We start from the raw sequence: 15428 nt of genomic DNA, 5'->3' as shown, positions 1-15428 counted from the left end.
CAGGTTACGTGACTCAGTGCTCAGAAAAAGTGAAAACAGCTGCCCAAAGCAGTCTCACACTCTCACCAGGACCTGCTGTTTTGGAGGGGTAAGCCAGCTGTCTCTTCTGTGTTTGCATTTCCTGAGTAAACCTGCCCTGTAGTTCAAAAGGGCACCATGAACCAGAGCTTGCAATGCACGTCCCTCAGGGCTGAGATATACCAGCCAAGCAGGCCAGTCCCCTTTCCATTCTTCCAACCTGCAGGAAATCCTAAACGTCAGTGGTGAAAAAAACAGATTTACCCCAAAACTCTTTCAGTTTCTGTGCTGACAGAGGCAGAGGATACTTGTATTCTCACCAGATTTTTATTGGTATGTTTGTTGAGGACAGCCTGTTGCACTCCAGCCAGAAAACTCAGTGACAGCAGCTTTCTTCTGGCCCTATGAGTGCTCGCGTTGCTGCTGCCTCACCAGTAACCTCTGTAAGTGCTGCACTGATCCTCTGCTGTAGCAGTTTGCCTGCAGTGCTCAACCCAAGGAAAACGGCCTGTTTATGCCACACCGCCAACCACTTCCTTTCTTCTGTAACTTGCAGCTTACCACATCCACCTGGCTGGCTCTCAGTGCACTGTTGGAATAAAGTAGTTCCTTCCTTGCTACCTCACTAAAGCTATCTCACCCTGCTGCACTCTCTCCTGCTGGCACCGCTTGTACTTTGTGTAGCTTCATGCTCCTGACCTCCAACTTCTCCCTTTTTTGCAGAGAGTAAACTTCCTATTACCAGCACAATAAACTCCTCAGCTTCTATTCAGCTATAATCAGAGCAGAGACAATTAAAACCAAGAGCGAAATGTACAGAGTGCTAATCTTGGCAGAGACGTCAAATGTTAGCAGTGCCTTGCTTCACATACATTTCCCTGCAGAATCTCTAGGTAGGGCTGCTGTGCATACGAAACCATTGCATGAGCCAAAGCAAATAGTGTCTTTTTTTTTTCTTATTTATGATACCTACAGCACAAGAACTCTGTGTAAGAGAAACTTGAGCCTATTTTATGCTTGTTTGAATAAAGCAGTATTTCCCTAAAGGTCACCCATTGTGTGCTCTTGCAAGGACGCTGCCTTCAAAAACAAGTTAGAACTGTGTTCAGAGCCCTTTTGTCTCATGCTTCTCTGTTGCCAGTGTCACAGAGGATGAACACACAGATAGCTACCGCCTCTCTCCAGCATGGTCATGATGACAGGAGGAGATTTCCAATTTTTTCCCCATAGAATTATCCGTCTGCTCAAAGCCCATCTGAGTTCCAGGTTCATGTTCAATGAAGCTGTGTGCTCAGTGACCACTGGTGTTTCAGGCCCACCTGGGCATGCAGGACAAAACACCTTCCCACAGTTACTCCTCGCATGGCAACAGAGTTGTACAACAGATAAATCTGCCTTGCTGCTGTTTTTTTTTTTTCCCCTCCAAATCATGGTGATTGAGTATCTCATCCTTGTACTTTGCCTTCTGCTGTCCCTCCACCTCCCCCATTTGGTTCATTTGTGTCATTTGATCTTGGCTGGTTTCAGGCCCTAGGCTAAGAGCCCCAAGAGCAGCCCTCTCTACCTGCCAAAACCCAACAGGTTGTGCAAGAGTTTTGCATGCCTCAGTACACTGTTCGGTGTCCACTCCCCTGCATATGGAGAGATGTTACACCTCCCATGAGAGTTTAACTTGCCGTTCTGAATCATTTTCTTTAATTTTTGCCAGGGACTATTTGTAAAGTGGTGAGAGCCTGTGCTTTCTAGAATAAAACAAAACTGTGATACACAAAATCAAAAGAAAGTTTAAAAACCAGATACATAACCCAAGACATCTTCTAAATGATTAAAAATACAATGCAAAGCCTACTGCATTTTTTTTTCTTGACAGTGCCTACAAGTACAGGGAGGAAAAACTTCCTTTGAAGTGATGGAACTAAATTAAAACACTGTGCTAGAACTCTGGTCAAAAATAATGCACTAAAATGTCATACAATGTGACCAGATGAAAAATATCTCTTTGGTTGTGTGGGTTGCGCAGTGCAGTCAGCAAACTGGAGAAAGACTTACAGAAGGAACTTTTCCAGGACCCATGGGAAGACCTTGAAAATCCAGATAGGACTAATGGCTCCACTGAACCATGAATCTAGGATCAAAGTGAAGCCACACTGCTGATCTTGCTACCCTCCACTGGGATCAACAAACTCTCCTCACTGATATTTTAGAAGGACTTCTGACCATTTTGAAACACCATGAATTTTCTGCCTGTTATTACCTGTTCAGAACTGCATTCGTGCTCCTTTTCCCCATTCCCTTAGCATTTAAGATCTCCTTGCACTGAAAAAATTTGATATGAGTGTAAGCACCTACCACAGTGCTCTACAAGCTTTCGTCTCTGGCATGTTGGTGCTGCGTGCAGGTGCTCTAGAGCGTAACAGGAACTAAAGCATGTACACAGCCCCTCTCAAGCTATTCAGGCCAAGAAACTGAAAAAAAAAAATATTGCGCAGTTCTGGATCTGAAAAATTCTTCCAGAAAATATGTGCGTGGTGCAGTGGACTCAACACTTGATGTTGAGACACAGCTTGTTCAAACACAGCTTGTTAGACTGACCAGTCTAACAGCAATCCCCATGCTTAAGAAACTGTCAGAGCAGAAGCCTTGGCAAAGCAATATAAAACAAAGCACATGAGAGCATTCCAGTTTTTAATTTATGCAGTCAGTGAGCTCACTGCTCAGCATCTGAACCTCTTCACCATGCTGTGTAACGATGCTTTGTACAGGCAGACCAGAAACTGGTCCTCCAGCTCCCTTTCTTTGAGGTTCCCATGGCTGTTTCGGAGGACTTGTGTGTGACGTGTGAGCTCTGTGGCACAGCACTGATAACAAGGTGTCGCTGAGCTGAGGTGGGTTTGACTGGGGGTGACTTTGCTTTGAGTGGTTCAGCTGCTCTGAGAGTCAATGACGTCCCCGTACTTACCAGCACGTCGCTGTCCCCGACTCGCACAGCTGGGAAACACTGCGGGTGCACGCGAGGGCTCGAATTCAGCCTCAACTTTAGTTCTCTGCTCACGTGGAGGTCTTGAATGACAAGAAACAGGGAGACAGGAGGGTCACCGGCCTGTGCAGTGCCTGCAGAGAACCTTCCACGCTCCACTGCCGCCCTCCGCGTCAGGGCGTCACCTCACCACACCGCGCAGGGTGCGTGACGGGGGAGCTCCCTTCTGAACCCCAACCCCGTGGGGTGCCCGGCCCCGCTGCACGGTGCTTGGCACCCAGCCCTGCTCCGAGTGCGTGCCCCGCTCCCCGTCCCTCACACCTTTCCCCCCAGCAGCCTTCTCCTCTCCCAACCCGACATTTTGTGGGGCAGGGAGCACCCCCAGCACCCCCAGCACTTCCACCTGCCACCCGGGGCGGTTCCCCGGGGACACCCCCGCCTCAGTTCCCCTTCTCCCCCCACCACCACCCCGGAGGGGCACCCCCGGCCCTCAGCCGGGGCCCGGCGCCTCAGGGCTCCCCTCAGCGCCGCCACCGCCCACGGGGAGGGCAGCGCCCGCCCAGGCACGGCTCAACCCCCGCCTGCCCCAGCGGGGCGGCTCCGGGCAGCCGTGGCCAGAGCCGGCGGCGGTGGCAGCAGCAGCAGCGGCAGCAGCAGCAGCAGTAAGCGGCAGCATGGGGCTGGAGCTGTACCTGGACCTGCTGTCGCAGCCCTGCCGCTCCATCTACATCTTCGCCCGCAGCAACAACATCCCCTTCGAGTTCAAGCACGTGGAGCTCTTCAAAGGTGGGACGGGGGAGGCGGGCGGGCGGGCGGCGGGGACGGGGTGCGAGGGGTGTCCCCCTGTCCCCTCCCCCCAAAACTCAGCGCCCCTCTCTCGGCTTTTTGGCAGACTCGGTGCTGGGGAAGAAGCCGGCGGCGGCGAGCAGCGCGGAGCAGCCCCGCACAGGTGAGGCTCCCCCCGGCTCCCCAGGGCCGTTATATTCCTGTCACAGCTCCCCTGCCCGCCCGGGGGGCTCGGGGCTGGAGGGGTCCCGGCGGTGCTGCCTGCCCTGCCCGCTAGGAACAGGCTGTGCCCTGGCCCGGCTGGCAGCAGCCCAGGCCGTAACACAATCCCCTGACAGCAGGCCCCAGGCGGTGGGGGCACCCTGGGGCGGCGGGGGACGGGTGCTGGCAGCCCCCGGAGCTCCGCACCCTGCGTGCGGCCACCGCAGCAAGAAGGGCCGCTGCCCCGTCACGCCTCGCTGCGAGCTGCAGGTGCCTTCGTCCCGCTGCTGTCACAGTCCTTTCACCTCCCTGAGCGAGGAGGCCTGAGGGTTTCGCCATGTCCCGCTCAGCTCTGGGGTCAGCGTAGCACTGAGCTCCTGTCACGGCTGCATCCCGAGCTCTGCTTCGCTGGGACTTGCCCAGGGATCGAATCGTTTTGGGCTGTTCCCGTAGGGGCATTCGGTCTGCTCCAGGTGGATGGAAACGCAACGGGCCTCTCCCTGCTAAGGGGGTACGGCACTGTCAGTATGTGCCTGGGGACATGCAGCAGCAGCAGCAGCAGGACACGCTTGAAATCGGGAGGCGAGCAAAATGCTGGAGCTAGTGGGAGCAGGAGATCACCTGCTTGAGGAGTGCGGGGATGCAGAGCTCAGAGGAGACTTTCATGGGGTTGTGCCTTGGTGGCCTTCCAAGACAGGGTCCCTTCCTGCTTGGGGAGCCAGTAAAGCAGGGTCAAGCCTGGTAAGACCGCAGCAGAGCTGAACCTGCTCCCAGCCCCTGGAAGCTCAGCTTGGCCCGCTGCAGGGGAAGGACTGGCTCATCAGGTAGCTGGGAGATTTCCAACACGCGCCTTGCAGACTCACCTGAATACAATGGTTTGACCATGGAGCTCTTGTTCCCAGAGCTGTCTCGTAGCCATGCTGCGTCTATTTTTGTGGATCCCCGAGGAATGTTCCTCCAGCCATTTCTAGCAAATTAGTCACAGTGACAGCCGAGGACTGCTCTGGGTGTACTTAGCAGAAACTTTCAGCTGTTCAGACTCGTCCAGCTGTATAAGATGACTATTGAACATTTGCATATTGTATTTTCTGAGCAAATTGTTACTTCTTTGCCTAAGGCAAAGCATAGCGCTTGGAAATCCTTGGCTGAGGAGATAATTTGGCAGGGACACAATTGGCAAATGAACCGATGTGGTGTTTATTTCTTATTTATTTTGTAGAGTCTTTCCATTTCTCTTTTTACCACCAGTGAATCTTCCCTACACTAAGAATCCTTCCTGTGTGCAGCCTGCCCTGCTTTCTGACAGTGTGCAATCAGCTTAATAAAGTTATTCCTCAAAGCCCAGCAGTACACACAGGGAGTGTCCCACACCCTTGTGGGACACCAAGAACTAATTACACTTGGATGCAACTGACGCTAAACAGCTCCATAAGTCAAGTGAACATCACAGGACTGATAAAGATGGGCCACATAATAACTGAACAAAAAGTCTAATTCTGCTTGCTGGGAGAGAGGCACGATCTTAAACTCTGCAAATAAAAATACTGGTCTCTAGTCTAAAGCAATAAACAACCAGTCCCACTGAAGCAACCTGGAATTAGTGTTCATACCGAGGCTTTTATCAGTTTGCAGCTCAGTGGCAGGGTCTTGGCACAGGTCTTTTGCGTCTGTATGAGCCAAAGTAAATACGATGCTGTCTCTGGGCTGTGGTGCCGTCTGTGTAACAGACACTGACCTACTGTCCAACCTGCTGTAGTGACAAGTCAGTCCCATGAGGAATGTGTATTCAGTATTCCTGCTGAGAGTGATACACTGTGAAAGCAGGCTGAAATCTGATTCAGGCTGCCTTTATCCACTGCTTACTTCTCATATCCTTGTTTTTCAGTTGTTTGATACCTTAGATGATAAACACAGTAGGTTGTAACATCCAAGCAGCTAGGTCTAAGAATAGACTGCTCATTAGCTGCAGGTGTTATTGACTTGCAACCTTCTGCTGCATTTTTTCCAAAGATCACCAGAACTCTATAGATCTAGCCCAAGCTGGGTGTGAGGAGCACTGGCCTTTGGAGCCTCTCTAAATGCACGGGTCCAAACACTTTCCCAGAGCAACTCCTTGGCTGGCATGAGGTTTACACAAATCTGCCTTGCAGTTTTTGTGATATAAAACATAGAAATATGGCACCGTGTACTTGTACTTTGTCTGCTGGCTTGATTTTCTATTAGGGGTGGGTTTTTTTTGTTTGTTTGTTTGCTGTTTTGTTTTTTTTTAAGTTCAGGTTTCTCAGATAATAGGCTTGTTACCTTACACTTTCCATTTGTCTTAATTTCTTAATTCTTAAGAAACCCTTTCTTCCTGCCTTTCCTGATGCTGCTGCCTGGTTCTGCTCTGCATCCCACCTTTATAAGCGGGAAGGCATGGTCACTGTAGGTGGATAAAGACATTTCCCAGTGAGACAGGAGATGGGCATCTGAATTCGCTTACACGGTGGATGAGTGTGAACCTCAGTCTCCAATGAAGCTACTTATGCTGGAATTTAAAGACACACTTCCCAAAGAAGAAACAGGGTAGAGGCTGGTCAGCTAGAAACAAGAGTAGGGTGGTAACGTTTGCTCTGCCTGAATTTTCTCACCTGAAATCAATATTGAGAAAGTAGTCAGAGACCTTTCTGCATTCTGTATTTTGTAATGCAGCAACCTTGCTTTCTCCAGCCCCTTCCCACAGCCAACTGTAAATAAATTTGATAGGCCAAAGACTTTTTACTGCTTGGAGACTATTTTGTGCTGCACTTCCGTCCATTAAAGCAGACACTGCCACCACCTCCTGTATGGCAGCAAATAGTTCTCTGAGATGTAGATAATTGTCTGTTAGTACTTTTTTTTTTTGAACAAAGGGATTTTTGTGTAAGACTTTCTGCTGGTTGTGCTGATTTGATTTGACCAGGCTTTGCACCCTGGAATGTCATGTCTCCTTACAGAAAGCATTTAAACCAAGCAAAGTAAACAAACTTCTCAAACCTTTTCTTTTGTACACGTTCCTGGACTTTTGTACAATTCCCTGGCATTTAACTGCTGACTTGCAAATTCGGCACCTTCAGTGAGAAATTGAAAACTTGATTAGATATTACCCAGCAATTAATGCCTCCAAACTCCAAGTAAGTGTGTAGTTTAAACTCTTATGGGATAGCATCTTCCTCTTACGTTTTCCTGACAGAGGTAGGTTGAAATGCTGACCCAGAGCTGCGAGTGATACAGGACAGAAGTGTTTGAGTTTCCCTGCCCCTAGTGAATGTGCGCTGTGGCAGAATGAGTTACTTTGTGAATCCACTGTTGTATTGCTGACATTCATGTTTTTCCCATTTCAGCAAGAACCCTGGAAACATCCTCTGCTGTGTGTGTGCTGTGGGATCAACATTTGCTTTCTTTGGAAATGCTCAGTTCCCCCTGCTCTTGAGCCACAAACAAACAAGGGAAAGATTCTGCTCTGTGTGTCTTATAAGCCACCCGGCTTCTCTTTGAATAATTAACCACTGCAGTGATCGCCGTGGGCCCAAGGCTCTTAAGTTGCTTTCCATCGTGACTACATCCTAGCTTGAGTCAGCCATGTTTACAAACTGGAAGAAAACAAATTTGTTTTGGTGTTGTCTGCTGGAAGAGGAGCAGGAGCAGCAACCATCTAGCCTCGTCAGGATGCTCTGCGTGCAAACTCAACTTTTCCAGTCCCTACTTTGTTTGCAAATACGAAGTATTTTTCAGCTGCTCACTTGTCTAACTTATATCCTAACTTATATCTTTTTACCCCATCTCTAACCATAGGACGCTGTTCTCAAGTCCAGATAGTGTTTTCAATAACAGTATCATCATCATGGTATTTAAGTGCCTCTTAGGAAATGATTTTTCAGTATTTTTTGCAGGGAATGCTGGTACCAGAGTCAAGCAACTTAATTCCTGCATAAAAATGCATTAAAATGTGAACTGCTTCATGCCATGTGACAGGACTGATGGCTTTTAGAGTCACTCTTCATTTTCTCAACCTTTTAATTGCTAAATATGACCATATAGGAAAAACCTAGCAGAGTTCATGATTTTCCAGTTGGATGCACATATTTCGTTAGTTACTCACTGGCTGTTACTCTTCTAACCTCCGACTTGTCTGTTCATGTTCTTAGGGCCACCAAATAGTGAAGGGGCTAGCAAAATCAGCCTCTTGAAGAAAGTACCAGCACTAAAGGATGGAGATTTCACCCTAGCAGAATGGTAAGAGCTCAGACATTCAGGCCTCCCTGGGCACCAGTAAGACATATGGTGTTCAGGAGGCGTCATTCCCTCTGAATGACTAAGGATACCAAAACTGGCTATTTATGAATGGAACAGATTAGTGATCTGCTTTGGCATTTCAGTTCCTTTGTTCCTGAAGAGAAAATAAATTATATTTATATGTACATATGTATATGTATCAATATGCAGTTTTAGGCTAAACAGGATCCCTATGTGGAGATAAACAACTTGGAGTCATTAGAAAGGTGCCCCTTCAGGAGGAACTTCTGTAATTATAGATTATCAACTAGCTGTTATGTCTTTAAGTCTTTTTATGGAGAAGCAAGCATTTTCTGCCTACGATGACGCTGTAAGTGCTTGTTTCCTCCTTCACATGCCTTGCTTCTCAATCCGAAGAGTTAATATGTTATGAACTCACATCTAGTTCCTGATGTGATGAACATATAATTATGATGATATTTTTATATTTCAAATGTATTTGCTTTCAAAAGAGAATTGCAAAGATTGAAAAAGTCTCTGCAAAGTTTCATACCTTATAACATCTTAGTCATTTGTAATACTATAACCTCATTTACTCTGTTTCCATTTTCTGTTTGAATTATCTTTCACAGTGTAAACAAATCAGTTGACTTAACTTGTTGATCCTCTGAATGTACTTACCTCAAAATAGGACCATAAACATTTCTGAGAATTGTTTAAAATTGTATAAAAATCCCTTTTACACTAGAAAAAACTAAGGAGCTTCTTTTGTTTACCTCATTTAGTCATAACAACAAATTAACACCTACAGAGATGAAATTTAGGTTTTTTAATGTAAAATTAATAAGGAGACTTGATAATAGTGTCATAACACTAAAATAATTGAACTATTTCAGTATCAGAATAGTCGGGGGGCCTGCATTTTCTTTCTTTTTGTCAGCACAGGGTTATCTATGACATCTCTTTGTAGTAACAGCCAACACATTGTTGCAGATGACTAAGGTTTTTTTCCGTCTGACTTTTTCTGCTCATTAGTGGAAGTATAAACATGTGGACAAACACAATAAGATTCTGTAGGTTCTCCCTGCTAGGACTTCCACTGGCTTCAATGAAAGGTGCAGGCTAGAAAGACATAGATCTGATCAAAAGGCAACATAATTCATTACGTTTCATTTAGTACACAGGCACATAAACATTGAGCAAAAGTCAGAGAAATAGGTCAGAACATTTGAGGAACAAATGGGGTTAACATCGCTGATAGATGATTATGGAGGATTTTTGTCTGTTTACCCCACTACTGTCCAGCAGTACAGTGCACTTTTATCAGTGCTGTGATTTTCCAGCAGGTTAAAGTTTTCAGGGGGACTAAGGGGATAAAGTGCCATCTCTAATGTCAATATGAATTAGGTGCCTATATATGGCCCCTAGGCTCTGTTGGAAATCTGGGTCTGAATGCTTTTTAGTGTTCAGGAAGTTCAGAAGGGGTAGGAGAGGGAACTGAAGTGAAGGCATTCTGCATCTTAACTCCCTGCCCCCTTTCTTGTCTCTTGTTAATGTCTGAGCAGCACTGCCATTCTGCTGTATCTAAGTCGAAAGTACAACACTCCCGACCACTGGTACCCATCAGACATCCAAAAACGGGCCCAGGTAGATGAATACCTCTCATGGCATCACGCTAACATCCGGGCTAATGCTCCTAAAACCATGTGGATCAAGGTAAGGAGACTGAGTATTAAAATCAGTGTAAAGCAATGTTTTCCTGGCCAAATACTGAACAGGCCCAGCATGGAGAGAGTTTGTCAGAATCAAATAACAAACCCAGGCTATTCCTAGCTGAAAGGAGCTGGCAGAGACGGAGCTGTTCCTAGTTGCTTGACATCAGGATCTGGCAAAAGCAGCTCTGGTCGATTTGTTGTTTTCTTTTATTTTTTTCCCCTTAAAGTATCACAGAATCATCTAGGTTGGAAGAGACCTCCAAGATCACCCAGTCCAACCTCTGATGTAACACTAACAAGTCCTCCACTAAACCATATCGCTAAGCTCTAAATCTGAACGTCTTCTAAAGACCTCCAGGGATGGTGACTCCACCACTTCCCTGGGCAGCCCATTCCAATGCCTAAAAGTAGTACTGATACAGAAGGTCTTGAAGGCCAACAGACTTTTATTGCCGTGATTTATGAACAAAAATATAACAGATTGGGTATTGCCTCTAAGGGCCTTCCCCTCCCTATGCAGCTGTGCAGAGAATGCACACACAAGTTTTGCTTCTTTGGCAAGTGCATGTGTTGTTGCTGGAAGCTGGAAGGCTTGTGTTCTTCACTCATCGAGTCCCTGCAGCCCCACGAGGGTGGAAATCCAGGAGACTTCTCCTTCCGGCACACTTACATACTACCCTGAAATAAGTTCAGCAACAGGTAGAATAGAGATACAGAGAGTATTTCTTTATTCAGTGTGGTCAAATCAATTTACATTTAGGCAAAATTAACAGAATCACCCTGAGGCAAAAAAAAAAAAATACACTGAGGCTGTTCACCTGTTTCCAATCAACTCACCAAAAAGCTAATGCAATTCTTTAGAGAAGCCCAGATACACATATAGCCCTACAAGTATAGCTATAATAGGGGATTTCAGATGAAGTAAAGGTTGCCAGTAAACAGGTAAGAACTTCACTCTTCCTGTGTGAAGTTTTGCCCTTGTTTATGCCTAACAAAGCATATCAGGACTCAGTTAGCTTTTTGATTTATTGACATTTGAATTTTTGGCTAGAGAGCTCAGACAAGCAACACAAATATGAGTCAGATTTGTACAAAGAGCAGTTTCTTCCAGTCTCTACAGGCTGTTATTGCACTGCTCCAAGAGAAAGAAATCCAGCTTGTTGATGATTAGGTGACCCAGAAAAGTCCTCAGAACAAATGAAAATAGGGAAACATGTTAAGCCACTGTCTAACAGAAGATATATTAGCTAGTTTTGTGAGAAGATAAACTGCCCTAAGATACAGAAAAGGAGAAGCCATTTCAAAGACTGTACCCAGAGATCCCATCATTCATAATTGGAAACACTTAAGAAGAGAACTGGCCCTGAATTTTCTGATGAAATAGATCTAAATGTATTTGGCAAAAATCCTGGCTTGGATTAAGCAATCACAACATGAGTTGTTGAATATACTAGCAGTAAGTAGAAAGTCAATCCACTCCCACTGGTGAAAATTTACATCTTTAAATTTTTCTCTAAGTAAACTATATTTCTTTAGCCATGGTAGGTGGAGGCAGCATCATTGTGAAATACTGCGGGTTCTGACAGTGCGCACACCTCCGTGAACGGTGACAAACCTCATTGAAAGGCTACTGCACCCTGTGCCAGCAAGCCCATGAAGACAAGGGCCACACTTATGATTCCTATGGAAACATTTCTAGTGGTCTAAGGAATGGTGCTTGGAAGACCAGAGAGAGGGTGGTGTCACGATGACATTTACTCACTCTCCGCCTTGCTCGTTGCTGTCACGCGGAGGAAGCCATTTCCTGCCTCTCCAGCCAGTGCTGATGCGTTCCACTGCCTCCTACACTCCCTGCCACAGCCAGCACCGTGCCTTCCTGTGGTATCCTGACAGGACTGGCAGCTCCTGCCTCCAGCAGGCAGTTACACGGCAGGGTGGACACCAGGGGTGGCTGATGGGCCTGCAGCCCGCTCACCTCTCTCAGCCTGTTGAAATCAGGGACTTAGCAGTGGTGACTGCTGCAGAGATCTGTCTTCCTGGAAGCTGTTGGCCATTTTTCTTTTGTATCCCACCAAGGGGGAGTGGGAAGGTGCAACGCCAGGCACGAAACACCGAATCCTGGCTTTCTTTCTGTGTCTTGGTGCTCGTTAGCTGGAGGTCACTGTCACTGCAGATCAGTCACTTTAGACTGTATGTGCCCTGCCTGTGAGCTACTTGAAACTACAGCAGTATATGAAGCTCTAAGCTCATCCTCTCTAGGATCACTGACAGTCATGAGAACCTCAGGGGGTGTAACTTAAATGACTACACTAAATCCATGGGAAGACAGCCGGCTGTACTCTACATGCGTTCTCTCCTCAGGTGCTGATTCCTCTCTTCACAGGGCAGCCACTGCCCTCAGAGAAGCTCCAGGAGGTCATGGACGGGCTCTCCACTTCCCTGAAGCAATTTGAGGAGAGGTTTCTGCAGGACAAGGCTTTTATCATCGGGAATGAGATCTCTCTGGCAGATCTTGTGGCCATTGTGGAGCTGATGCAAGTGAGTGCTGGACTGTGGTAATGAGGTCTCAGCACAAGGGAGAGCATGCTGCTGGGCAGGGAGGGATGCAGCATGTGGTAACACTTCATTAGAAAGAGGAGTAAGGGCGTATCTCAGCAGAACCAAGACAATGAAGAGAAGACAGGAGTGGGTTCAGAAAATCACTTGGTTTTTATTTTTTTATTTAAAAAGCTGGCTGTAACCGATCTCTTTTGTTTCTATTCTCCAGCAATACTTCTCCTTCATCCTTTATTCTGATTTTATTTTTATCCCCCAGAGAAAAAGTTAATAAATAAAGCAAGTAAGAAGCAATAGCAGGCAGGTCTGATGAGTAAGAAAATTATTTTAAAATATTTTTATCATACAAAACTATCCTTTTGATGGTACTTGCCCATGCCATGTCTAGAAGATGTAAGACTGAACCCCAGACAGAGGCAATCAAATTAAGTCTGTTACAAACTCCTTGTTCTCTCCCAGGCCACCAGGGCTTGTGTCCTGCAATCCAGAGATGATTCCTTCTCCTAGTTCTGTATCCCAGAGACTGAAAAATAGCAAGTTGTGCTTCTCTATAGCACAGGCAGAAAATGGAAGGCAGTAGACTATGTCAGCTAGACATCTGTTCAGTTAGTAATTGAGCAGACCTGACAGTAGAGTGCAGTTGTCCCTGCAACTGTCAGGCCTCCACATCCTTGATTCTGTAGCTGAAACTCACTGGCAGTAAGTGGTAGTTTTCTCTGTTACTCTGTAAGAACTGTTCCTGCACTCAATAACTGACTTAAAAGGCCTTTAAAATACAGACTTGCGTCTGTGTCCCCTAGATAGGTTCACCAGACTTGTGGAGATTTCCCTCCTTGTTCATGCTCCTCCATGAGCTGCTCCCTTGTCTTTCCCCTGCCTGTACCTGCAGGTACATTTTTGGTGCCTGTTGTCTTGGCAAAGAGGGGGTTGCCCAGTGCCTCACCGTTATTCTCTCGCTTTCTGCAGCCTGTTGGAGTTGGTTGTGATATCTTTGAAGACAGACCTAGACTGATGGAGTGGCGCAGGCGGGTGGAGGAAGCTGTGGGGAAAGAGCTTTTCTTCCAAGCCCATGAGATGATCCTGAATATCAAAGAACTGAGCAACATTCAAATTGATCCACAGCTGAAAGAGCATCTGGCGCCGATGTTGATGAAGATGTTGAAGTGAATTAACCTATATTGCCATTTTTTCTGCTCCCCCTTTTTTTTTTTTTAAAAAAAAAAAAAAAGCAAACTTCTCTGATATCCAGCTCTACATGTAACTGGAAAGAACACTGTAATTCTTACACAGAAATTGCAGGGTGTCCTCTGCCACTTCACCAAGACTTCCCTGCATCTTTGGGGGTGGTAGCTGAGGAAGTTTTAAGACCTGAAACATTAAATTTGTACGAAAGGCTGAGTGACCCCTATGGATCACTTAGTATGTGCATCTAGGTTGTATTTTAGTGTCAGTCTTCTCAGAGATGGTGGAGATATGAATGGTGTTTTCTGACAAAATTTAAGCCAGCCTGCAAACTGGAACATCAGAGAACTGTATAGGATGAGGATCATTGTTTTCATGTATTTGTAACATTTGCAGCTAAGTGGCAAGCACTGCAAAGCGTACCTGATCCTCACCTTCCCAGCGTGTCTCTGCCTGGACAAGTATGGAGCAAAACTACAGGTAGTCACAAAAGTGAAAAATGACATCACATTTTTCTTGGAAAGTTTGTTATTGCTGGAGCATGTTGCTTGGCCACCCATGTACATTCCATACTTCTGTTTGCCTTTACGATCCTGTGCGAAGTTTATTCATATTCATCTATAACTGTGAATCTTTATAATTCTTTAGTTTAACCACAACTCTCCCATTCTGAAAGTTGGGCTTTATAGATGCTTGGTCTGTCAGTACAGGTGTGGCAGGGCAGTTCTTGGGAGACCTGTGTAGTAAAGACCAAGCAACCTCAAAAAGCTGTGGGTGGCCACAGCCTTCAAATAACTACCTACCTAAATACTCTGTTGATATAGGGAATACACTGAAAGAATGTGTTCACATTCTTTCCTTTTTTGAAAGAGAACATGACTGCAATTGATTTTTGTTTGTTTTGTTGTTTGTTGTTGTTCGTCTTTTCCTGTGGTAATAGTGCAATAGCAATCCACATTCCTCCTAGAAAATGGAGAGGAGGAATAAATCCAGACATGCTCTTCTGAGATTGTTTTGGATGGAAGTTCACCAAGTAAGTCACCGTGTGCAAGCTGAAGTAATAACATTTTGTGGCATTCAATTGCATCACAATAATATAGGGTAGAGAGTTGTTTTGGAGCTTCAGGGCTCTTTTTCTTGGCTGTGTTTACTTCTGATTAGTTGTAGCTCAAATATAAAAACCTTTTGTACTGCAGCACAATTTAAGTAAAATAACACTTTCTAGTATCTTCAGTTGAAAGTAACAAGTAGTGAAAGATGCAAAAACTGGTGGAATATCTCTGCATACTTCCATTCACAAATAGCTGCTGCTCTTGAACCTTACCCTGAAATCTTTGCCCAGGAGCTCTTCATGGAAGGAATTAAGAAAAAATGAATAAATAATTTGGGAACTGCTTCTCTCAGTAACAGAATAGCTTCTTTTCTTTCCAATATTAACATGTCTTGGCTAGTCATGTATCTGCTGAGTTCTCTACAACCTGATATGTTTTGATGATGTTTTTCTGTAAGGTTTCAGTTCTAGATACTATGGATTTAGTCCAGAGCCGAGGAACATCTTCAAATTTCCAACTGGAAAGAGAATTCCATTATATATTTGAGCTTTCACTAGTAGAAAATTTCATTTTGTGATTATGTTCTCTATAAGAACAAGAGAACTGGCTGAAGTCTCTCTTTTCATGAACCAAAAACATTAGAAACAGGCACACATTTATTCTCACTTTCCCAAACATTGGCTGAAT

At 45.7% G+C, this 15428-nt stretch overlaps 1 protein-coding gene across 2 annotated transcripts; it reads left to right on the top strand.

Moving 5' to 3' along the window:
- The first annotated feature begins 3579 nt into the window (after positions 1–3579).
- On the top strand, positions 3580–14578 carry LOC101797313 (glutathione S-transferase theta-1). Of its 2 annotated transcripts, XM_027470093.3 has the most exons (6): positions 3580–3781; positions 3888–3944; positions 8149–8236; positions 9802–9952; positions 12313–12489; positions 13474–14578. In XM_027470093.3, the coding sequence occupies exons 1-6, from the start codon at positions 3670–3672 to the stop codon at positions 13672–13674; spliced, it is 786 nt and encodes a 261-aa protein (XP_027325894.1). In that variant the 5' UTR covers positions 3580–3669; the 3' UTR covers positions 13675–14578. The 2 variants fall into 2 exon arrangements, with proteins under 2 accessions (XP_027325894.1, XP_071880460.1); XM_072024359.1 differs by lacking the exons at positions 3580–3781; positions 3888–3944 and adding an exon at positions 7450–7724.
- Positions 14579–15428: the final 850 nt, after the last annotated feature.

This window comes from Anas platyrhynchos, chromosome 16 (genome assembly GCF_047663525.1).
Source record: "Anas platyrhynchos isolate ZD024472 breed Pekin duck chromosome 16, IASCAAS_PekinDuck_T2T, whole genome shotgun sequence".
In the NCBI taxonomy this organism is placed as follows: domain Eukaryota; kingdom Metazoa; phylum Chordata; class Aves; order Anseriformes; family Anatidae; genus Anas; species Anas platyrhynchos.
This window is presented reverse-complemented; position numbering and strand designations above follow the sequence as displayed.